General features: G+C 40.5%; 1 protein-coding gene across 1 annotated transcript in view; it reads right to left on the reverse strand.

The window, feature by feature from the left end:
- PDZRN4 (PDZ domain containing ring finger 4) overlaps positions 1–25746 on the reverse strand; it is a 50541-nt gene extending 24795 nt beyond the window's left edge. The window contains 4 exon segments of the mRNA XM_010288953.1: positions 17290–17392; positions 18365–18633; positions 24155–24315; positions 25536–25746. Coding sequence (XP_010287255.1) covers positions 17290–17392; positions 18365–18633; positions 24155–24315; positions 25536–25746 — 744 coding nt within the window.
- Positions 25747–26308: the final 562 nt, after the last annotated feature.

The raw sequence follows: 26308 nt of genomic DNA on the forward strand, positions 1-26308 counted from the left end.
TATAGCTTTTAGAAAAGGCAGTCACCACAGCATACTGGAGAAGGATTCCTACTTCACCAGAAGAAAGGTAAAAAACTGCCAGTCTGGAGAAATCCTTGTGTGGTGAAACAAACATTGCAATTCAGATACGCTTTATCTTCATCCTAAAATGTATGAAAGATTTGTATCTTGTCTCAAGTCTCTAAGGTTGCTGACAAATACAATCTACAAAGCCCACAGTAAAGTAATGTGTTCTAAGGCAAAAGAATTCAGGGAGAGGTGGTCTATAGAGTTCTCTCTGGGTTAAGCAATTTTTCCATGCCATAGGGTGATTATTAGTACCTCTTGGATCAAAATCAGATTACAAATTGTTACTAGTTGCTATTATTGCAACATCAAGGAAAAAAAATACACAAATTAAAATGTCACCTTCATAGCCACTCAGACCAATGCAGTTACCACCAATCAGTGAATTACTGCCCAGCACTAAATAAGTGGCCATGTACATACTCTGAAACAACCCCAGGTGTGAGCTGAAACACCCTCATGTTCTACACCTTTAGGGACCATTATCAGGCAGAGCTCCAAACTTCACACAATTTACCGCATAGCTAGGGTGACCTAAGAGTTTGCAAATGCTAAAATACACCAAGGTTTAGTTGACAGGTTTTATGATTATATCCTTGTTTTCATCAGTTTCTTTCACAAGCACTCGTAAAACAGTGTCTTTGTGCCATGCTAGTTACCCTGTGTTGTAGCCTTGACTGCACTTTCGGAAGAAATCAAGGCTTATTGATTGCAATGAGCAGACCCAATATCTCACGATCCAAGGTGGAGGAGTGTAGCATTAACCATAAATATAAAAAATAAAAGAGAAAAAAAACCCCAAAGTAATAAAGCAAAATAAGAAAAGAGTAGTTACCTTTATCTTTGTTTTTTCCTTTTTACCTGTAGTAATAGCTGAGAAGCTGTTTTAATGTTCATCTTGCTAATGGTATAACTGACAGAATGATTAATTGAATGAATGAAGCACAAAAGGCCAAGAACAGAGTACTTACAGAATAGCTCAATGAAGAATTAACTGAGAAAGTACATTAAAGTCTGACTTATGTTAATACACTGGTTATACTGAAAAAAAATCCTCATCCATCTGAGCTAGTGTCACTCTTCTGAAGCATCAAACAGAAGTGCACATGGACTACAGAGACTACGCACACCCTAAAATTAAGGTTCACTCTTCAGTATCATCTTGTTTCTGCATCTTTCTGGGTGATATGTTTATATGCATAGCTGAATTTTGGCTGGTCTTCACACTTTCTGTCAGGGTTACTATAAGAAGTTTGTCCTGCAAAGTCAGATCAATTTTCACAGCTTCTTGCTAGCGGTTTCTGTAAACTATGGAAAACAAGCAAAGCTTGCTCTCAACCTCATAATTGCGTTGAGTAATCCAACTCTGCAGCTCTTATCTCATCACTGGGAGTGACGTAAGCACCAGGATTGTTATCAGGCAGAGCTCCAAAGAGCTGAGCATCCTGGCAGCATCTCGCTAATCACATTCACTTTCTTGGCCTCTTCCTCCACATGACTGGAAGGATATACCTTTTCCAGGCTGCCAAATCACTGGTCATTTACACTGCTACCTTCTATAATATTTAATCTTCATAACGTCGCACACTCATCATCACTGGCAAGTAATTCTGCTCATGAAATAAAAATGAATAATACAAACAGAACCAGAGATATCCCTTCACTCTTATTATAGGAACAATTCAATCTAATGAAGTCCTAGGAGGGTAGAGAGCTAACAGTGGAGCTACTAAAAAGAAAAATTAATCTCAAATTCAGAAGTGATGAGAATGGTATTATATGTTACATAAAAGCACATGCTGCAAATGAGTACAGGTGTAAAACAGAGGAAACAACAGCCTGGGTTTGCAATAAAAAAGCATCATGAGCAGAAAAAATGGTGTTCTTTAGACTTCCTTTTATAACACCATTTATTTCACCTCTGAATTTGTACTATGCAGTAGGAGTTGTGACTGTACGTACAAATGATCAGGGTACGTACAAAGGGTAAGACCAGACACTTAAAACAGATGCTTTGTGTTTCAAACAAGTATCACATTTCCCTTTACCCAAATCATGTTTCCAACTCTCTTAACTAGGCTTTGTTTAGCAGTTATATCTTTAGCAATGACCAGAAGCAATTTGAGGAAACTCAGAAAAAAGATGTGTAAATCCTAGTAGAAGTCATCACAACAATGTGTTTTAAATATGATGACTTATTTTTTTCCTATGTGCTATCTATCTCTGTTTAGATGAAGAGAGTCTGTGATGCCTCCAATGCACATTGAACAAAGTAATTTCATTTTAAGGCAGGTATTTTGTTTTCAGGTTTGGGGTGGGTGTCAAACATTTAATTATTTACTTGTGTGTGCATATGTCTGTGTGTGTGGAGGGTAGGTAGCATGTTGTGTAAATTTATGTACATGAGTATATAGGTACATACAGTGTGACTAGATCTGTGTGTACGCGCGTGCCAGGCAGGTCAGTTACACTGCTGAGAGTCTCCCCTGGCAATCACGAAACAATTCATTTAACAGCCTGATTGCAACTCTTGAAAACACCGTGATAGGATATACACTTATAATGAGAAAGCAAAAGTGTCAGATGACCCCACAATTCACAGAACCAGAGCAGTGACATTTACAGCCATCTCTGGACTCTATCTTTTAATGAGAAACCACGTAGAAGACGAATTATTTATTAATAACTTGGGTGGGTTAAAAAAAGAGAAAGTGTGTTCTCAAAAAGAGAAATGGCAGAAGGAAGCAAGAATTTTCAGTTTGCTAGAAAAGCTCCTCTGTCATAAGCTAGATCAGTCAGAGATAACTCCCCTCTCTCACTTTACCTCCATGATAACTGCATGTTTGGGGTGGGCTACTGTAAAGAAACAGCTCACAGGAGAGACTATATAGAAGGAATGTCCAGCACTGCAGCTTTCTTAAGTGTACCGATAAAAAAAGATCAAAACCGCCCGGGATTCTGGGACTGCCAGACTGAAGGCAAGTAACACCGCAGGCAAACAAAGGCTTCTTAGACCTGAGAACTATCCTAATGCCATCAAGAGTTACGCTCTCTTGTCGAAAGGATTTTCCAGGAAATAGACTAATGTCTACGTAAGGCAGGCTCATTGCAGGCTACCTGGCAGAAGGATTCAGCATGAAACAGAGTGCAATGAAACTGCCCCCCCTTCACAGGTCACTGCAGGGAGGTTCACTCATCATGACGAATAAACTCATATTTAAATGTTTGTAGCGGATTTAATTTACAGACACTGTCCACCTCCACGGGAAAAAGAACGCGTCTATCAGAAAAGCAAAGCCCTTAACTCCTCTGGTACCTTCACCATGGAAGGTAACAAGCATTGCTATTGCAGGATTTTAGCAGATTATAGTTCAGTTTTAGAGCCCATTCTGTAAATGTGTATGGAGATTTGTTTGAGTTCAAGATTTCGCTTTTAAAGTGACTGACATTCTTGAGGTGTGAAAATAACCTAAGGAAATTAAGTTCTTTTTTTCCCCCTCTCTAATAATATACTCCCAGTATATTCTGTTATGCAGATTTTACATAGGCAGGCACATCCACAATGTACTTGAGGGCTATTTGGATGGAAATAGAAAAGCTATGGAGCAAGACAGAGCCAGCCGAGATGTAAACAAGCTGGAACTGCTGGCAGCTGTGCCGTTACAAATAAAATTGCATTCCCCACTGTCTTCTCACTTATCAATTTTGACAGAAGACTGTCCTGACTTCTCATAAACAGCATCGAAAAGGACAAATCACATTGGGTGTCAGATTTGCCAGAATGGATTTGGTTGGTAGCTTACCACAAAGAAACAGAGGGTTATCTCCATTCCACATGGTGGGGAAAAACAATGGTCTGTCCAAGGGGTGGGGGCTCTACTTTAAAGCCTAAGGTCTCATTTAATCCTCATTTTTTAAAGTCTGGTTTAGATTTAAGAATCTCCGATACAAGATTTGTTTACATCAAAGCGGAAAGGAAAAATATCAGCAAGCATTTCTCTGATGCATAATCCAAAAGCAAATACAACATGGAATGAGAAATGTTTAAAAACAAAATCACTCTCTGCTGATCCCTGCTTTATAGCTATACTTAGAGCCACACACAGCTTTGTGTCCAGACGAAGAATGCTCTGGGACAGCAGGATGCTGTAGACAATGATACCAGTGTTAAAAAAAAAAAAAAAGGAGTAAAAAAAAAGTAGGAGAAAAAAACAGAATTAATATGCTGACATATAGGCACCTATTAATAAAATACCATCTTGCAACTGTGGGAGCAGGATTTGGCCCTGTAGCTGATGAATCCTTTGATAATAGAGAAGCTCCATCGAATATGGGAATTCACTCTCTCCCTGCAGCTCTGGAGAGCAAATTTTTGGTGCGCAACTACACTTCTATGTAGGAAACCAAACAGTGGAGTAACTTAAGACATGGCAAGCCTGCCAGTGCATATTCAGCAGTCTGATGTGTGATCATCAGTAACAGTCTGATGGCTGTGAGGAGGAGGAGGAAGAAGACACCCAAGTGTCAGCTAAGACTCCCAATGGGTGGTGGGGGGGGTGGATAGCAGTCACGGAGCAGATGGGGGAACAGGTTGGGCTGGATGAACGATGGAGCTGGACTACGACTGTGAGAAACCTTTGATCACTGTGCTATGAACAAATTTAGCGTTGCAGCGGGAGGAAGGGTCTAAGCATATGGGGATGAGATAAACACAACTTTTAATTCTGTGGGCCTTGCAGGCTTGGTGTGGCCTTTCTGACTTGCTTTTAAAGGATATTTTCAGCCTTGAGCTTAAAGACACATGGTGGACTTTACAATGAGTGTATTTCATAAGGAAGTTGAAGAGGAAAAAAAAAAATCCTTTACAGATTACAGGCTTCCTGGCTGCAAAAGGCTCAAGAGCTGACAGCATATCCTCCAGGAAGTCACAAACATCCACTTGAACCTGAGTTTTCCCCCTTAGCTAGCACGCATAATACCAAACCTTCAGATCCCTGTCAAAAAGATAAATTAAAAAATCAACCCTTATGGGAAGTATTAAACATAAAGTACCCTAAACACTATTAAAAAACATTTTTTTTTCCTATTGTCTGGATGATCGCACTTTCTGGAAAGTAAAATGTCCTCAGCATACTTTGTTATTTCAAATAAGCCATGATGTCTTACTTTTCTTCCTAATTCTTCCACCTCCCTATTAATTGTCTTTATTTCTGTAACTTCCCCATAGTGCAGTATGAATGCTAATTTATTAGAAGTACTTAACTAGATACATATATTTCCCTATGTTATATATGCATATATGTTTTCACCTGCTTGGGACACAACACCCCTTCTGGTATGTTCTGCACTTGTGAAAACCATGAGTTCTTGCTTTCTGATCAGAGATATCCATGATGAACTGCTTATATATAGTATTTCTCAGCAGTCATCTTTGGTCCTCACTTTTGGTCTTTCACTCAATACAAGTGTGAAGTTGCAAGAATACGGGAAGACTTTAAAGTATAATTAACTAGCTGATGATATGCAGCGAAGGGTTTCCTTTTCACTAATCTTAGATCCTACATTCTCACTTTCTTCTAATTGAACAAAGTAGGTGGGAATAGCACAGACAAGACAGAAACTGAAGCTTATGGTAAAATGAGATAAGCAGACTGGAGTAGTAACTATTCCATTGTGCAGTGTGTGTGAACACACTAAACTGACTCACAGCCTATATATTCCAAAGGAGTCCTTTGCTTTTGGACAAATTTGACAAAAAATAAAAGAAAAAGATTTATTATTACATGTATTTGAAGAAAAAAATTTGGACTTTTCATTAAAGCTCCTATCCTGACCCTCAGATTGAAACTCTTTGGCTTTCAACACTGAAAAATAAGAGATAGAGCTAAGGAATCACTGGTCTGAGCCATTTAAAGGGTAGCGGGGAGAAAACCCTCAAACTTTACCAGTGTAATTTTTTTGATTTTGGGGCTTTCCAGAATTTGCTCCCCAATTTGTTTTCCAATGAAAATGGCTTTGACATAAAATGTTAGAATGGACCTTCTCTTGGTTATCAGGTAGGAATACACCACATCTGGCTAGAAGTCCACTAACCAATTAGGGAGTTGGAGCACATCTCCTATGAGGGGAGGCTGGGAGAACTGCATCCGGTTAGCCTTTTGAAGAGAAGTATCTTCTTAATAAGGAGATCTTACTGCTTCCTTCAAGCACCAAATGCAAGAGTCCAGAGAAGTCAGAACCAGACTCTTTGTGGAGGTGCACTGTGACAGCCACACGAGACAACAGACATGAGTTGCTACTCAGGAAAATTCCAATTAGATATTTAGGGAAATGTTTCTTACCATGAGGGTAGTCAAACACCAGAAGAGTTGTCCAGAGACGTTGTAGACTGTACACTATAAAACATAACCAACTATAACTATATCAGCTGCATAATCAGCATCCACTTCTTTGCCCCTCTATGACAGGGTCTCCCTGCAATTTCTGGACTTGCCTCAAATAGCGGTACTTGAAAGCAACTTGGAAAATTTCGGGGTGATGTCTACAGAAAGGAATGTGACAGTATTAGCACATGACATCAGTGCTAAAATCTTTACAGTGACTTCTCCTACATTTCTGTTTGCCATTCATTGTGTTGGAGATTAAAGTCTGGAAGGGATCCAACACCTGCAAAGGCTCTATGTGCTTGGAAACCAGTCTCCACACTTGAGACTGTCAGATATATCCTTCTTGTCCTCTTTGATATACCATGGACCTTCTCAGGAGAAGACCCCAATGTCTGGAGTTTTCCTGACTCTAATGGTATAAAAAACATTCATATCTGACATGCTTCAAAGGGTAGAAGAAAATCTGTTGAAAGTAAGAATTCTGATAAGATCAGGAACTTCAAGCCCCCAGAAGACAGCTATTCCCCTTCCAAAAAACCTCATATGCTGCAGCTGTTTCTAAACCTGATTCCCAACTCCCCTAAATTTATTAAAGAGCCCCTTCATAGCTTCGAGCTCTTTCTAAACTAAAAAGTGTCTTTTTCTAAGCAACAAACCTTAGATACACAAAGTCCAGAGGTTTAGGGGTTGTCATAGCTGCAGTTCAAATCATCTGAGAATCACCTGGTGTAATTAGCTTTCACTTTTTACAATAAATTTCACCTATTGCAGGTAAAATCATACTTTATTTTTGCTGTATTTCAAAACATTACTGCCCAGCACTTGGCTCCGTACTGTAAACATCATTAGTACTGCTGCCTGCCTGCTTGGGGCCTGAAACGTGCCAGAAGATTTATCTGCCTCATCAGCACTTCCTAAACACCCAGGCAGCCAATCGAAATGGGGAGGCATAACAGATGTACCAACATCTGTTGCAGTAAGCATTTATCTGGACAGCAGAACATGTAGCTGTAGATTCAAACTCCTAACCAGTTACAAATACATGTTTGGACAGCCTTGATCTACAGCTGTGTGAAGGCTATTTTTGAATATTAATTAAAATCAACTTGAAAATGTAATTTTTCAGTTTTAAACAGCTATGTGAAATATAGAATCACAGAAGAGTTTGGGTTGGAAGGGACCTCTAAAGGTCATCTAGGCCAACCCCCCTGCAATGAGCAGGGGCATCTTCAACTAGATCAGGTTGTTCAGAGCCCCGTCCAACCTGACCTTGAAATGTACCTTCCTGTAATTCAGCTTATGCCTTTCAGACACAGTAAAGGTAAAATACTATGAAAAAGCTAAATTTAAAGTTGAGCTTACAAAATTAGAAATTCTTAGAAAGCAGTAAGCTAAAATTCTACCCCATCCATGCTCTTGTTTACTTTGAGATACATACATATTAAAATATGTAGAGTTAAAATATGCAAATTTTAATCACATACATGTGCCTATAAATCAAGAACATGAAGCAATAGGCAATGACTTTTAAAACACATTTTTATTTTTCTGGCACCAAAATGGGGTCTATGGGCACCATATCCATGCTGAGTTTCAGCTGTTCAAACTTCTGTTGCACATGGAAGAGTCCTCCACCCCCAAACTTATACTTGTATAGATTGGTGAAATCATGAGATGAAATACAAAGCAAACTCATCATCTGCTTTTTGATGCACAGTTTCACCTGTACTCCTGCTCACCAAACCATGCCCTCCAGGAACGACTATCACATTCTCTTTGAAGAGCTGCCTCATTAAATAAAAAAGCAAACTTCCAGAGAAAAGACCTCTCCTGCTTTTTTGATTCCTCCTCTGAAGGCCCAGCATGCATAATATTGAAACCTTGTTTAAAGTCCATTTTCTTGTAAAAGGTTCCCTCTTGCTAGGGGGATTTGGCCCTTGCTTCCTGTGCTCTTGAATTTCCTAGGATACTGAGCTTTAAAATAGTGACATTATAATAAGCTGGTTAACATGACTTAGGTTATTTTTAAAAGACTGTGTAAAAGAAATTATTTTCTCACATCTTTTGTGTGTATAGCTAGATTTCATGTCTCCAAGACAGATTACATGAGCTTTCAAGCAGAAGGCATATGAAAAATAGCATTAATAAAACCTTAGAAACATTTTCACTGTTAAGCATATATGGAGGTATGTGGGATGATAGTATAAAAACTGTCTAAACAAAGCATTTCTCCAAAACAGAAGATTTATAATCCACAGATTTCCATAAATATGAAAATATTGCCAGCATCTTCCTCTTCCTTTGCTGAGTGAAAAACACATACCATATGTTGTAATGTTGCCCAACAATGAAGTGCTGCTGAACTAAGCTCACTTTTCTTCATTTTCGTGGGAAAGCATAAGCTCTGACAACAAGGAAGAATTTTCATTAGCTTTCAGGTGAAGTGAGGAGCAACTCTGTGTTTGCTTTATGAAATCATGAAACAAAATGAGTATCACTGACTTGATATATTTTCCTCCTGTTTTAAAACACAATAAATCGTAATAACTTTGATAAATTTACCCATGTCAGCTTTTTGTCTTTTTCTCCCCACTCTCTCATGATCCTCTGTAGGTGGGGACACAGTTCAAATCCCTAAATTGGGATATTCATTACTTAGGGGGGGTGAGATGACAGCAACTTCATCTACTTTGAATGTCAGAATTTTGTGATGACATACAGTAACACACTCAAAATTAACAAACAACCGTGGCAGAAACTACCCTGACATCCTTTTCCATCTAAATGATCCAAGGACTAGCAAGGGAGAAGAGTGATTTAATGGCCAAAAAAGATATGCATTACAAGTAAAGGCTCCTGGGTTTTACTGCCAGTTTTGTCACTGACTGACTTGGCAAGTCTCTCAATATGACTGTCCTTAGTTCACCTGCTTGTGGAATTCCTGTAGCAATACAGGACATAGTAACACCGAAGAACCTCAGTGGAATGGTGTTAAGTTTAATTAAATTATGCTTGAAAAGTGATTTCAATTCTTAGAAGACAGCTGAAAAAGTAAAAGGAAAGGACTGCTGCTTTTACCGCTCCTTTGCTCATTTACAGTGTACAACTGACCACAGTTAGGGAGAAATTACATACTTATTACTGTCTATGTGTAAATTATGCTGACTTAAATCCCCAGGCATTTTAAAAATAAAAATGCCAGTGAAATACATGATCTTGTGCTGTAGTACACCCAATGCATGCTAAAAGAGTCTTCTTTTAATCATTATGCAGTATTATTCAAAGGACTACAGAAAAAAAAATATTCCAGCGCCACTTCTCCATTTTAACTGTGACCTTTTCCATTTTTAGTCTGTAGTGACAGTCAGCTGGATCACAGGCCAGGTGTTAGCAGCCCAGAACTCCTTTTGAGTTAAAAGGAAAAAATCTAAAGGAAGGGTTTTAGAAGCCCTGATCATTGTAGTGTTTTCTCAGGTCCAACTGAAACAACTCTAATAATCTGTTTACTTGTCCAGAAGACTTCCTTACAAGCTTTTCAATTAATAGCTTTAAAATACAGTCCATTTTTTCCCTCAAGAGTTGTACGATACGAAGGTAGGAATGGAAAAAAAAAAGCCCAAGACCCCACAAACCAGAAGGAGTCTCCTCAGCAACTAAGACCACAGATCACAGGCATGCACAGACCTGTTCACTTCCTTCATGATACTTCTCAACGGCAGACGCCGTACTAAGAATTGCCACCAAAAGTCAGAATAATGGTGTCAGTAAAATGTCTCTATACCATGGCATCCACAATGCAGCCATAACCGCTAGGCTGGTACGAACTGATGGTCAGAAAATAAACGTGATACAGCAAGTCCCAGTTTACCTAAGCCCACTCTGAGCTGTCAGATCAGTCCCTTCACCACAACAGCAGGTGTGTAAGGTAAGGCATGTGGTGAGAAGCATCTGCTTTTCCACTGAAAATCCACACCATGTTTACCAGCAAGGTTCTTCACATTCCTCTTACCACACCAGTCGGGTCGGATGACAATGGAAAGACACAACCTTGTCCACCATTTCAGCTCTTCTACACTGCAACACGCACCTCCCCAATAGGATCCTTCTCTTTTAAGTTACATCTGGTAGTTGCTGAATTAAAAAAACCTGCCTTTTATTTGCTACAGGCTCTTTTTGGATTCATCCCAAGTTTTAAGAAGTTCAGGAAAAAAAGAATGCAGTAGGATGCTGTAGGAAATACAGAAGAAACAAGCACAACCTGATTAGCAAGTCACGGGGGTACTGTAGTGGTTCTGCCCCTTCACATCGCTGTCATCCTACCTGAACACGGCTGGAACTTGGGCTTGAGTGATCCCTGCCAAAACAAGGCTTCTCTCCCTCTCCCTTTCTCTCTCTCTCTCATCCCTTTACACTATTAAGTAAAACACATGACTTCATAGCTGTGCAGAGAAATTCCATGCTACATGTAAGGAATTTCTAGAAAACTCTTATCTAAGAAATGTTTTCCATTTTGATGGTTACACGTCCACCTCCTGGGTTAGCTTCGTTGTACAGAAACACTCATCAGGTAACAAAACAAAAGAGCCCGACTGCAGCAATCGGAAGCGCTGGCAGTGTGTGCGCAGAAGCTGTTCCCATAGAAGCTGTTTATTCAGGTGTTAGCAATCGGAGCAGGAGCGCCAATTGCGTTGCCGCACGTGCCTGTAATGCTCACGCGGGGGTGTTTGCAGGCTATCACAGCTCTGAAGGGAGCTGTTACGGGCTATCAGCACAGCAATCCTCATGTTAAAAAGGCCCTAAATATGTATTTACAAGATAGACAGATCTGTTTGGTTTACTGGTTAAATAATCCATGTGTTGAAAAGGCCTTAAATACGAACTCACAGGGCAGGCAGGTCTCTCTTGGCCTATGACAGCAGCGGTGGGCCTCTCAGAAAGTCACCAGAGACCACGCTTTAGCGGCCCATGAGGGCCTCAACCCACCAACACTCACGTGTTCAAGTAACTTTATTGAAACAGCCTCACTCAGACTGCTAATCTGAACAACATTACTCCTTTTTTTCTCAGGGAAAAAACCCACTAAAATCGATCCTTTCAAAAGCATTATGTCACAGAAACGGGAAATCTGAATGGCGCTTGAAGTACCTTCCCTCATCATGACGGCATGAGTGTTACTGGAAGAGTAAACCAATGCGTTACTGCTGCATTGCATCTGCTGCAATGCTCAGACACAGTAAGAGGAACACAGAGAAGAGGATAAAATTTTCCTCTCTGGGAGTTTTAAGTGGTCAGTGAGAAGAGGTCTACACAAAACCTTACTTGTGGCCAGTTCCCAAAGTTTTCTAGCTTCTCTCTCTTCAAGGCTCATTTTTAGCCTTTTCTGAAAACAGCCAGGAGCATCTGATCCAGAAATGCTCAGGTCAACTGGAAACCTTAACAGGTTTGGATAACACCAGTGGTAAACTTAAAGGACTAATCTACACTTACAGTTAACAGATTTATCAGTGCAAATACTTATCAAAACATTTAAATGAACGTCTGTGCATAACTATAAATTAGCACTTACATTCAGCACACATACACACACATTTATTTCCTTATTCTGACTGAAAATCTGTCCTTTGGGTCTACAAAGCAGAACATGAACTTAAGAGTATTCATTTTTGCCCTGAGGTATTAACCAACCCGCAGAGCACTATGGGTTGCTCCGTGCAGGAGGAGATACTGATGATGGAGTAAAGCAACTTTTATGTGAATCTTCTAATCTCCAGAAGTCCAATTTTCCAGAACTGGAGGTGTGTAGTTTCTAGCTCAAGCTCCAAGCTTCACAGAGGCATCAGGTGGGAAAATTCTCACATGACTTTTTCTCGAAATACTATGCTCTTTTTGCTTTTTTGTGCCTGCTGTTTCCTGCAGGACCTCCGATCCTTTAATTTTCTGGACACAAAAGGCTTCGTAAAAATTGACCACAGAAAGATTTCACCTGCGCATGCCTCGTGATTGTTGATGTAGTGACATACACTGACTTCCTGAGCAAAAAAGTAAAATAACAAACCTCAATGGTTTCTAATACCTTAAGTGAAGAGCATCAGAGTACCTCATAATTTCATATAGAGTCAACTCAATCTTTAGCAACTTCTCCCAGGTACTGGTCTTAATACTGCCCCAATCTGTCAGCACTACTATTTGCATGTATTAAAACTGGAGTCATCAGACCCAGGCAGGCTAACACAATGGCTGCCATTCTGCCTTTTTCACTGTGAAAATGCTAATCCTGGCATGCTGGACCACTGATGTGGCTTTCCAGGCTCCTGCAAGCTATGTCATTGTACTGAAGCAATCACTTGTGCCTTTGCCTAAAAATGAGAACAATCGGAGCTGGTAGTCTTTTAGGCAATTATGCTGGTCTCCCTCACACATCCACATCAACTCCAACAATCCAACCTCCCTCCAAAAAACCCCCTCATTCTGAGAGCAAACTTCATCCTACTTTTCCTCATATATGGAAGAATAGTTACCTCGACTCACTGCTATTCCTTCTCAAGGTTTGTCTACTTTTGTGTTTGTAAGAAGCATTCAGCCAGAAAGCCAGAAATAAGAATCTTTTCCTCTGTCAGATATAAGAGGTTTTCAAAGCTGCAATTCCCCAGAGATATTTGGTCTCACGGCAGAAACCAATCACTTCCCGTTTTGCTTTTACTCAAAAGCTACTTCAGTACATAGATGGTACGAAGGTCTCTGCCCTTGCATAAGGACCTGTTGACTAAATGGCACTACCTGCTTGTGCCTGCTTGTAACATCTCATTTTCTTCTGCCCCTCTTATTGAAAGGCAGTCTCACACTGAATATGTATCAGTGATGCTTTCTCTTGTCCAGCTTTGTCTTTACAACATTCTTTGGGTTTTTTTCCTTTTTTTTTACTGTTCCACCATTTAAGTGACTTTGTCCTCTTAATTTCTGTATTACTGCCAATGTTCCAGACCAAGTATATGATGTTTCTCTGTCCTGGATTGTAGGTTTAGAAATGTTATTAAAGCAGTGCACATCCATTAGTTTATTTACTCGTCTCTTGCACCAGTATCCTCTGTTCTTCTTAGAAGGACAAATTTTAGAGCCATGTTTAACACAGACTTACTGGGGGCTGTGATGCTTTCGGTCTTTTCACCTCATTGGTATCAGAGAGTGTGATGTATACTCTAACACCACATGATGTAATTCCAGCAGCACAACAGCCACTCACAGCCAGACTGGGTGGGTTTGTCCTGAATCTTTGGCTCTCTCTCAGTGCTATTGACTGCAAGTCCAACCAAGCATTTACAAATCAGTCAATTCCTGCTTTATCTTAAAAGTTCTCATGGGTATCTGGCTATGCCAGAATTGCAAATCTTTTGATCTCTTTCTGCCAACACTGACAGATGCTGGCTCCGACCCCTGCTTCAATATCTACCAACAATTTGGATTCTTTTTAGGACAAGTTTTGCAGCAGCAATATAAGGATGCTCAAGTTGGCTATCACCAATCCCTCAGCTTCATCATCTTCCCAGCCATTTGTTTAAAGTATGGTACTGTAAGGAGCCTAATGAGCCTCTCAGGCAGTTCATCCTTCCAAGACAATTGGCTCATACTCGAGTTTATTGTGCTGCGACAATCTGAGCACAACCCATTGGGTTTTCCTAGCTTACAAATGGAGAAGAGTCTTCTAAGTGTCTAATCCTACCAAATACACTGGCAAGTATAAGTCCATATCCCCAGTGCTGGCTATCATATGTGATCCTCCTGTTTGTTTCTTATGGTGGTAACTCAGGTACTTAAACGCCAACATGTATCTGTAAGTAAGTTCCAAGCTGGTCAAAGCTTTCCAGGACATTCCTTTTCTTGGAAATCATTCTTGTTTACAGCACCTCAGTTGTGAGTCATCTTATTTCCTTACTTCCTAATTTGCCTGAGTATTTTGCATTTGTGTCTCAGAACTGATGAGTTCTTCACTTACAAGCCATTTCTAGGAAATAACGAGGTGCTGCTCTAGTTCTTTTTCTGCGCACTATTTTGTTTCAATTCCTTTCTGAAATCTCCAGGCTTGGCTTTGGTTCCATTTAAAAATTATTACGTTTGCCACGGAGACCTGTGAGCTGCTTATCTGTATCCTTTTAGTACAATGGGAAAGCTAATGTGCAGTTTGGAAACTGGACCATACTCCTGACAGCAGGTAGGTTTTTTGCTGTGTGTGATGAGATAAGGTTCACACCAGAAAGTTGTTACGCAGAAAAAAACAATGATAAAATCAGGGAGCACTGATACAATCCTCCTTCTACAGAAAGCACAGTACTAACAAGAAACCTCTTTCCCCTAAACACCAGCGCTTGCAGCCTGCAGGGTGGTGTGAGCAGAGCTTCTGCACCCTCTCTTCTTGCTGCTTTCACCCGTAGGTGGTGGGTGGACAATGCTGATTTTATAAGTTGTTGTCTTCCCAAGTGCTTGGGCATTTTTTCCTTCTGTGATGCTGCTGCCACAGCACAGTAATTTGTGGAGCTATGCTGGAAACTAGATCAGGCAGCTGGGACAGCTAAAAACAACCCTTCTAGACATCTATTTTTAAAAAATATTGGAGTACTTCTCACATCTGTTTCACAAAATGTAACACTGGCATAACCGAGGAGCCAGAAAACATCAGGGCAAGCGTGGGACTGAGTGGCCACAGTGGGGTACACCTAAGCCAATACTGTTGTAGAGACCATAGCTTCTGTTCCACTCACTGTCCTGCTGCTTCTCCCCTGGATCGGCAACAGCAACTAGTAAATCCCTTTTGACTCTGTCAGTTATGAAACTTTTTTCTGGATGGAGAGACACATCTCTGGGGACAATGCTCTCAATTTTTTCGTCTACCTAGTTATGGCAAGGGAGCTTAATAACATCTTATAAGGACCTGAGATAACAGATAATACAACCAACCTCAATCATAATACTACCATACAGGCTTAAATTTTTGGAATGTCTTTCATGTTTAGAGCTCTGCTGGTTAAAGGCTCCGAGGTGTTCTTGTTTCTCCATCAAAACTTTCATATTTAGTAGAAAGCATTCTTCTCAAAGGAAGCTAGCAGTTCCTTCCCTATTTAAATTTCACATGAAAAACTTTATTTCAGTCGCTCAGTGAATTTGCCCTGGGCAACTGAATCACAGCTGACAGCAAATTAATGACTATGATGCTGTGATTAGTAGAGATTACAGGCAACTGAGAACCTGCCCAAGCATTTGTCGTTGTCACAATACTTATGCCAGCTATTATTAGGGATTAATAATGGTCATAAAGAGGACTTGATTCCACCAGGTAGACTCTTTAAAAACTGTCAGTATTTTAATATGTCACTGATATTCTGATTAAATGGTGAAAATTATTTTTCTCTAACAATTTTTTAAAATATTCTTTCTAGGTGCTTACATTATTTATTTAAATATTACTAGAAAAATAGCTTCTATTACATGTAAGGAAGAAATATCATAAACAAGCACACTCGACAGAGAAATTTAATATTACATTACACATGGGGGGTCAAAACAGAACTTAAGCTCTGAGAATCTTGTGCTGCGAGATATCACACCAAAACCCAACTGGGAGGAAATAATGATTTCCCTAATCCCTAGCAATGATTTTTTGAGGAGTTCAAATAAAAGTTAGCTTGTTCTGATTGAGATTCAGTAAGTAGATGTTATTTGACTTTTCTGCTTCCTGGGGGAAGAACTTCTGATTCCCCAGGCTGCTAGAAGGCACGAACAATGGGCTGAACTTGCAATAGAGCATCTTAGCTGCTAAAGACACGATAAAAGTGAACACACTGCATATTTGCCAAAGCTTTTGCCATTCATTTAATTTCCAAATGTCAACCAGTTTTATGAAACCTTTAAAAAGGTTTCTTAAGGTAGAGCAAACAGGAGGCTAGGATATATTTAACCTTGCATTAAAGATATTTAATTATTTACAGTTACTCCTATTTAAAATACAGTAACTTGAACTTATGGAAAGACTCAGCACTGTTTAATAATAAAAAGAACCTGCTTCTTATGCCTGTCCCTACAAATATTTTGTTACTGGATGATAGTGGAAAACATGAAAAGCTAATGACTGGCCAGCAAGAAGACTTTAGATATTGAAATGAAAATCTGATGAAAAACCACCTCACCAATCTCATGTTATCATTTTGGGAAGCCTCACATAATGATTTTCCAGTGACTCGGAAACACCCTTGTCACTGGAGAGTACAATGCATTAACAGCAAAGGGAGATTGGTGGCACAGAGCACGATTTCTTATAATTGCAATACTTACGATGTCAAATATCAAAGAGCAAGTAATAGAAATTACACTAATTTTCAAAGTTGTAGCCTGATCTTCCAAACACTCAAGTATACACCCAAGTATCTGGAAGACTGATCCCTAAGGCATGAGATACAAGGCCAATTAATTCTTAAAATTGGGGGAGGGAGGAGCAATTAAGCTTCCAGTTGCTATTTTTAATTTTGGAGAGGCTTGCTTTAAACTGTTAAAACTGAAAAAGCAAAGCATCTGAGTTACAGTCTCCACTGCACTAAGAGGGAACATGTTTAATATGCCTCTTGGACTTGTATGTAGTCACCCACTGCAGAATTTGGCTTTCACATTTCACATGTGTAGTCTAACTGCAGTAAAGCCTGTGACATTACACAGGTGTAAAATAAAACAGTATTTGGTGCCAATTTTTTAAGTGTTCCCACTCTTATTTTTCTCAGAGGAGACTGCTATCAGCTGTGCAAATACCGTATCTGTAATAACAGAAAGAGAGGCTGCAGTGCGCCAGTGATCTTACCTCATACTCAAAGTCCTCTGCTCTATCTGCATCAGCAGGCAGGCTGGAAAGATACTCATTACCTTCATAAAATTCATGCTCCACTGGGTGAAGAGAATGGCAGCTATGTGGAACAAAGCAGTACAACAACAGTAGATCAGACAATATTTTTTTTTAAATTAAAAAGTGATAAGCCCCCCACTTCTCTGTAGTTTTCTCATCTCTCGAATGCTACTGTGAATGGCCTGAAAGGCTGAAAGAAACTGTACCAAGAAGTAGCATGAGCTGTTTTCTTTTCAAAAACTCATACTCTGGCTGAGTTCATTTTGCTGGGTTCACCTTTTGTTACATTTACACAGGGTGATTTCTTAAAAGGGTCTGTTTTGGGCCAAACTACTTAGTTGTGACAATTTGGGATTTCTTATGCTCATGAAGGTACCTAACTCCAGATTCATGCGCTGTGTCATGGCTGGGGGCAACTCACTAATTATCTGGTTATAAAATCTTAAACATCCACAATCTACAACCCACACCAGGCTCACAGATTGTTCAAGAACTCACATAAAACAACTTGCATTATCTTATTCTGTTAAAGTGATAACAGGGTGGTGAAGTGCATTTGAGTAACCGCACACTTAAAAATGTCAGTAAACTGCACTGTTAAAGGGGCTTGGAGCACAAAGAATGAGGTCTTTATAATGTGCACTGAGGTACAGCCTTAGACCCAAGGCTGGATCCCAACCATGCAGCTCCCAGTGTGTATCTGTCTTAGCAGAGGTAGGAAACCTTTGCCCATGCTGAGGGTGTGGGAACTTCAATCGCAGTAGCACACAGTTTAGTAATATCCAGTAACAATTCAAAAATATACACATATCATGGTCCTAGCTGCGCAGCAGTAAGTGGTAGGCTCAAGCCAGCATTTGGCTGGCAAGTTCCCAGGAATTAAGTTTAGGAAAACTGTCACTGAAGCCTGAATGGGACAGTGGTTATCAACAACATTTATATTTTATTTAAAGTGTTCCTGAGACTTTTTCAAGAGAAGACTATAAGCCTACCACTGCCATGCCTCAAGCCCACAGGAGAAGATAAACCATACCTGTCTGAAAGTAGGAAAGGGCAGATATCAGGAACTGGTGGTGTGGAAGGCCTTAGTTTGGCCAGAGCCATTATGTGCTCGAAAGTGATGTCAGTCTGAGTGCTGGCATCCACAAGCCGAACATCCTGAGAACTACCATGAGCTTTGCTAATTGGGGCTCGTCGTAAAACCTGAACTACAATTGGCTCCTTGGCATTGCGAAAAGCTTCCACCGCCTCTTCGTGAGTGGCCTTGGAGAGGTCCTTCCCATTGACCTAGAGAAAAACAGAAAAATATACCAAGGGTTACTCACAAGAGAAAAGGCAGCATAAAAATATGGGTGTAAAATATAGGAGGACGAATTGTTTCTGTAGTATATCAAGCCATGTGCTGACACTGACTGGACCATATTTTGGCATCCACGCAAGAGTTAAGATAAAGCTGGGAGGAGAAATGAATTCTTCAATCTTTGCTAGAAATCAGAAATGGTTTGGAACCTTCCATAACTGTCCCAACGGAATCTGAACACAGCAAAGAAACTGCAGTATTTAAAAAGGACATGTAAAATTATTTCTCTCATGCTATTTTATTCACCTCATAAAATACAAATAAAAGAGGAGGAATGTCTTTAATTTTCAATTTCAGCATTTTCTGTGGCATGCAACTGTTTTAAAGGATTTCTGGCACAGCATTGTTATTAATGCAGATGTCAATAAACATGTCTCTGATGTCTAAAAAGAAACAAGGCCAATTTTCAATGTTTTGTCACTTAATCTGCTATGGCCATTATACAAGCATTAAGACCAAAGATAGGAAGATTTGACTAACACAGTCAGCTGCTGCTCTTTTAACGAAAGAGGAATCTAAATCAAAAAAACTGAAGAAATTGCTACAAACAGACGAATAATAAACCAGAGAAAATTATGCTGCAAATGCAGCATAGCTTGTCAAAACAGAAAGACTGTGGCAAGATTTCTCTCTGCTACAGGCAAAGCAGCAAATTCCTCCCAGTCTAGATGAGGCCTTAAGGTATTAAAAAAGGTAACTGCAAAGCTGTGTGATGCTAAATTCATACAAATTCAGGTGTTTAGGGCAAAATTCCCCAACTATCAGCCCGCTACAGAATGTGAGAGCTAATTTGTCAATGTCAGTCAGTAGCTAAGCTCTTGGACACAGGGGCTGTGGAAGATCTTTACACTTAAAATACCATTCTGCTGTTTCCAGAGCAATGGGACTGCTGTTGACTGCTGCACAGGTCCTAACTGTTGGGAGGTACTGTGGAGATGAGATGATACCCTGTGCTGGGGTAGAAAGGCAAGGTTTTCTAAGTAAGAAATGCAAAAATCTGAAGGGTACCAAAACATGATTAAAATTTTTATCCCTGTGAAAATCTCTACACTGGCAGCAAATCAGAAACAGGATTCTACTGCAAGTTCATGCCTGAATTAACTTTGTTCTATAGACAATGAAGTCATAAAACTTTTGCTTAATGAGCTACATCTAAACCCTCCCCAGAAATAGGACAGATCGCATCACTGACTTTTCCCCAATGCCTGCAAATACTGCTTGAAACCAAAATTTCTTTGCTACATCACTCTTTCATTCAAGAAATTCTTGGAACTTTCTTGTCAAAAAGGGAAAACACACGAACAAGAACACCACCAGTAAACTCAAAAGAGACATTTGGCAGCTTTCAGTAACATTTTTAAGCCTGTCAGGAGAAGCATTTGCAATTAAAAATGTCATATTTGAGGCAACATGTGTAACCATAGTCTATTCATATAGTGGATGGCTATGATATTGTTGACTATTAATTACATGTATATATCAACTCCATACACTTCCAGAGTATGTGCATGAGTACAAAGTAGAACCATCTTTCCTCTGACACAATTTCCAAAGAAGCAGTGCTTTCATGGCCACGTTACTCAGGAGGACATGCAAAATAACCACACTGTAGTGTAGCCACCAACGCAAAGGTCAGTTGATCTTTCTGGCTAGTTCTGATGATGCATGTGGTGATTAGAAGGCTAGAAATTATCTGAACAGTTTTCTATACATAAAAAAGCTCAAAACTCCCTGTGCTGAATGCCGCAGGTCCCCAGAAGTACCATACCACTGCAGCCTAGACTGTCATCAAGTAATATGAAGAGCCTCTGGATTGGTCACTTAAGTTTAATGCATATGTATGGTTTCTCTGATGACTCAAGCCAAAAATGTTAAGATTTTATTGTTTAAATAACCATCCATCAAATTATATCGGGTTATATTAATCTAAGTTACATGGAAAAGTATCAGTGGTGTATAAGAGGAAGGGCCAGAACAGTCAAAGAACAAGTTATGTTATAAGAAAATAAAAGAAATTTCCCCAAGAAGTGAGCTTCTACAAACCCTCTCCAATAGCACGAGTTATACTGCCAGGGTGTTCAGACTTAGCCCTGCCTAATAGAGCAATCAGAGATAAAGCTTCAGGCCTGGGTCTTCTAGTCACTCTTCAGTTCCAGCCTTTGCTTCATTCTTGCTTCTAACTCAGATCCTATCAAGGACACAATTTTCCACAGTTTCTGCAGTTTTTGTAACAAGAGCATCCTATAGGCCCTCTGAGTAACTCTCATTCCTAAGGCCCTAGGAACAGAAAAATTACTTTCCTGTCTCACAAAACTTTTTTAATACTTTTTAAGTTTCAAATAACTGTATGGTGTTTCTTCTAAAAGCAAATGCTTGGGAATAAATACCACATAGTACCGTATCATTTTTTCCCCTATTCAAGTATAAAACACACAATCCTTCTGTATCCCAGCTGAACCACATGATTTTTGGCACAAGCTGACCATTTTATCACAGATCCACATCAGCAAAGCAAAAAGATATTTGGATAGCATACAAAATATATTATTAGATTTTTTTTTGAAAACCAGAAGCTCTGTTTATTCACATCAGTCAGTACTTATCCCTTATTCTGAGGAAATAGACATAAATTCACAACAATGCCATTTACATGCAAATTTATTTCTAAAGAATAATAATATTTTAAAATCACATGAGTGTTAAAAATCACAAAAGATACACATTTTCATTTATCCTGGAAACCTACGGCTGACCTCTATTTTCATTTAAATGCCTATTTAATTTAAAGACTTCAAAAACATTCCATCCTTTATGTTGCTTTCTTATGAAATAGAAGCACTTCAGACACCCAATACTTGTTTAAATTGTCACTTGAAGTTCATCAACCCACTTTGTCGATCTGCATAAAGGTCACCTAATTTATGAATGCCGCCTTTCTCAGAAGAAAATCTATAGCTGAATTACTCTATGCTGGCAGCTGTCCTGCCCACTCGGGGCTGGGAAGAGAGAATTTATTTTAAAACCTAAAGCCAATACTACAGATGGGGTTGGAAGCTCTCTTCACGTAGCTTCTTTAAGGGTTTTCTGCCTCCTGCATTATCCCCCAACTTAACACTCACATCTAGTTACCCTGGGAGCCGTAGACAGCTGAGCACTTATTTACAGCAAGCCACTTACAGGTTCTTAGTGGATGATTAAATAAATTCCTTGCCTTGGAAAGCTTACTTTCAGTGGAATCCAGGGTACTATTTTAAGTGGATAGAGAAATCAGTCACTTTCAACAGTCAACACAAAGACATGGGAATACATTTGTTGTAGCAGATGGGCTAATTAATCCACAAGCAAGTTGTGAATGTTAAGTAAAGAATATATCTTTTCTCATGTAAACCATCCTCCTGCCCTGTTTGATTAAGCTTCTGTTTAGTGAATACTCTCCTCCTTCTCTGCTTTTGGACACACTGCAAAGTCTAGACCACTTGTTGACATCTCCCCTAGAGGGACTGGTGGCCACTGCCTGGATCCTGGCCATCCCCTTTTGCATTCTTGCTCTAAATCCAGCCACATGCAAAACTTCATCAGCATCAGGAAATAAACAAGCAAATGGGCTTTGTTTTTCATCTGTCAGCACAAATCAGCTGACATTGGCCAACTGCCACTTCTAATGCCAGCACCACTGCACATAGGCTTATTCCCACTCACCCAGAGGTGGACAGCAGAGAAGGAAGGAGGAACAGGACTAAATAACAAAACAGTGACTACAGAAAGAAGTAGGCAAATGGTTGTTAGGTTATCCTCATGCTTTGAACTCTAAAAAATAATAAAACAATCAATCCTTCAATGAAGACTGCTTCCCGGATTTAAGTGCATGTGACTGAGAAATGAAGTAGCCTTGTCTACTAACACTTTTCTGGTCTTGATAATTTCTTCTAACACTGGCCAGAATTTTTGAATCAGGAGGGCTAGAAATGTTGATATGTTTCCTGTCATCTTTACTTCCTCAATATTAAGAAAAAAAGAAAAACGGGGAAAAAAGGAAAAAAGATGCGTAGTCATGTGAATGCAACCATCACAAATGGTGTCACATTAGCAGCTCATGAGATAACCTCCTATCCTCAGCAAATAGCTAGCATATGCAAGTTGAAATTTAAGATCAGCTCTGCTGAAGTAAAATCCTTGGAGACCCTCTGTTTAATAAGTAAAAGCGAAGGGAAGAATAACCGGAGCATTCTGCTTGAGCAGAGACATCCAGACAGAAGGGTTTCCCGGAGAAGTGACAGACATGCCGTCTGACGTGATGATGGAGTTCACACAAGGCTCACTGTCCTAGGAGATTTCAACACCCATGCAGAAGATACTTCTGACCTGACAGGTGCTAAATCTGCTCTCATCACAGCTGACTCTGCCTCCAGTCCCTCACCCTAAATATATCCAGGCTACCACACCCTGGGTGCATCCTTGGATGGCAAACTGGCACAACGGATCGAACACTGTCCCTTAGTTTGACCAGTCCTTCTTTAGGACAGGAATTTGAGCCCTCCCTAACTGCAAGTCACAGAAAAAGAACAAAAACATACCACCTTCCTCCCAGACTTACAGCTTTCGGCGCATAGAGACTCTAGAAAACTTCCACCGCTGAGGGCCACCAGCTGTGAGGCTCTCCGGGCAGGACAGGGGGGCAGAGGACATGTGAGCTACCAGGGACACGTGTGCTGGAGAGGACACTGCAGCTCTGCTAACACAAATGTGACAGCTCATCTACAGAAAGGGCATTCGACACACTGACCTTTTAGGTTACAGTTCAGTACTAAGCTGCATTTCTTGAGCAAGCTAATCCAAAAGGCAGCAAATTCAGCCATTACCCAATATCACTATCTCAGTCAGGGTTCATGCAAGTTCAGTAAAGGGACAACTTTTATTATGGTGGTTAATAACATTTCCTCTTCCTTAGCCAGATGAGTTAAGTGATGCTTGTTCCCATTTGATTCTTTGTTGCCCTGACCGCCAAATCTTGTCATCCCTCCTGAAAGCGACACAAGCAGCTGAAGACGCAGGCTCTGGCTGCTTCCCTCAGGCTGAACCACAGGCTTGTAATGAGAATTACATCTCCATTACCTGTAGAGCTGGGGCTTGTCCTGTTTGATAGTTCACGTAGCTGGTTTGATGATATTGAATAGACCAAGGCAATGCCCAGTACTGCAGCCTTCTGTGCATCTTCCTATGTGTAACCAGCACCGCTTCCGTTTCCCAGTATTTAGCAGAAACCTACCGTGGCTGAAAAGCCTATGGATAAGCCTTAACCTAAGCAAGACAAAATCAATGCTACAAAAAGTGGGAAAACATAGAAATGTACCTATTTCCACTCTGTAAAGTTTCCTTCCAGAGGGAGACAACCCAGTCACTTCTCAGCAATTTTGATTACCTAAACAGCAGCTGTCAGAAAAAAGCACCCTTCTCTCAACTGACCTCAAGACGATGCTTCATTTTGTCAGAGTAGTCCACCACAATCAGTGTATCTGTGGGCAGGTCTGACAGCTGCAACTCCTCTCTTTGAAGGACACGTGACATTGCCAAAAGACCCCAGCGAACAGCTGGACACTGCCTGGAAGTATTGCCTAATGAGCTACCTGAGAGAATTCAAAAGATTTTTAAAATGGATTGGAAAAAGTGCCCCAGATAGATGTACAGGGAATGGAGAAATAGTTCTCATCACAACAGCAACCAAGTGAGCAAAGTAACTAATAGAGAAGTACTTGTGCAACTTTGGTTCTCCAACAAATACAAACTCTAGTTTAATATATTTTTCTCCATGATTTTGCCTTCTCTAGCCATCTTTGCCATCTCTAACTAAAACAAAAGCGCTACTACAAGAAGAGTCTCCCAAAACTTTGTGTGCAGATTGTGCTCCATGTTTTGAAAGAAGTCAAGTCCACTGTAAGCAAAGAAATCACTGAAGATCTCCCCCCCCTCCCCGCCCCCCGCCCCTGCTCTTTAGGAGGAGGTTTGGGGTTTTAAATCTGGAATTTACTGACTGCCTAATTGCATTTAAGGTATTGAATATAGAAAAAGGGTGGTGTTTTAGATGCATGCCTATAGCCTGCTTCCAGCTGGTGGGGTTAGGCATAACCATCATTCACCACAAATGCCTTTGAGCACTTCAATCTCCTCTAACAGTGTATGGAAAAGTCTCCCCGGGAGACATCTGACATTTCCATACCTAGTCTCTTTGTGGATCTGGGCCCTCACCTTGGGACATATTTCAGAAAAACACTTGGATGCTACAATTCACACCTCCAGGATAACTATGCCCGCTCCAACAAGTTTAAAAGCACTACTGAGTTAACAGTTTTAATCTGTGGTCAAAATACAACCTGAATTCCTGCACTTCATCACATGAGGCTTGGCAGTCTGTGTAACTGGAGAATACCCCCTCCACCTCCTCACTGTGTGTTAGAGCAATGCACATCTCACAAAGATCCTTTCAAGTCCTTTAGTGCTGATTTTCAACACCAGAACAGCTCAGAAAGCTCAGCTCAGAAAGCACAGCTCAGAAAGCACAGCAACTGCTCTGAAAAGGTCCACTTGAGTTTCCAAAGAGAGAACGCACCATTATCTGCAATCCTTTTGTTTGTGAGTGAAATGAAAACACCACATTAAATTGAGGAACCACTGCATTAGTTCCATAGCGAGCTGCCTGGAGACGCGCCTTTGTGAACAGCTGTTATTCTCCTTTTCTGACTCCCTCAGTTTGCCCAGCAGACATGCTACTAGTTGCTACGGCCATCTTTCTTACATCCTCTTCCAGCTGGTATTCCCAGTCTCATTCTCCTCTCCCTTGCCTTGCTACCTCTGGCCTCTCTCTCCTCTCTCTCAGGCTGTCTGCTCTTCTCGCTCTGCCTTTTTCTTCTTTGCTCCTGAGGGGTCTCCTTTATCTCACGCCTGCCTGTTCCAGCACCCTCCACCTTTCCTTTCCTGAACCCTTCTCTACGAAGGCCTTCTGCTGCCCTCTCACTGAACCCGTCCCCTTCCCGCAGGGTGGGAACGCCGGCACTCGTCATCCTCCCACAGTGACAGCTGGAGAGTCTGCCCACTCGTGAGGTCTGCCTTCACCAGCACCTCCTGCCACCAGCACGAACGCTCCGCTAACCCAGAGGGTATGTAACAAGGCTGGAGTGTATTTACTATGTAAATTGCTCTTAGTATTGACAAACAGTTTTTCTGATGATATTAGGATTCTGCCTGAGGGCAATAAAGACTAAACTAGCTGTGGCATGCATAAAATACGTCAAGTTACTTCTTGATATAATTAGACCATCATTTATTCCATTAATTATTACAAACTTTTTCTGTTTGTGGATAGGACATTATATAAATCTCTTATGATATCTACCACACACAGCAACCCTTTGATGGTGGGGAAAAATACAATCAAAGGCCAGTGTGTGTGCTCAGAACGAATCATTTTTATCGCGAAGGCCTGGCACTGAATGCTGTATTCTCCTGTGAACTTCACGGTGTCTCTGCTCTACCACAAGCTCACTCTCCAATTTCTCTTCCAGGGTATGCATTTTTCGCAGGGAAGAGGCACTTCAAAAGGTACTTGCCATTAAAGTTTTAGAA

Source organism: Phaethon lepturus, unplaced genomic scaffold (genome assembly GCF_000687285.1).
Source record: "Phaethon lepturus isolate BGI_N335 unplaced genomic scaffold, ASM68728v1 scaffold6496, whole genome shotgun sequence".
NCBI lineage: Eukaryota > Metazoa > Chordata > Aves > Phaethontiformes > Phaethontidae > Phaethon > Phaethon lepturus.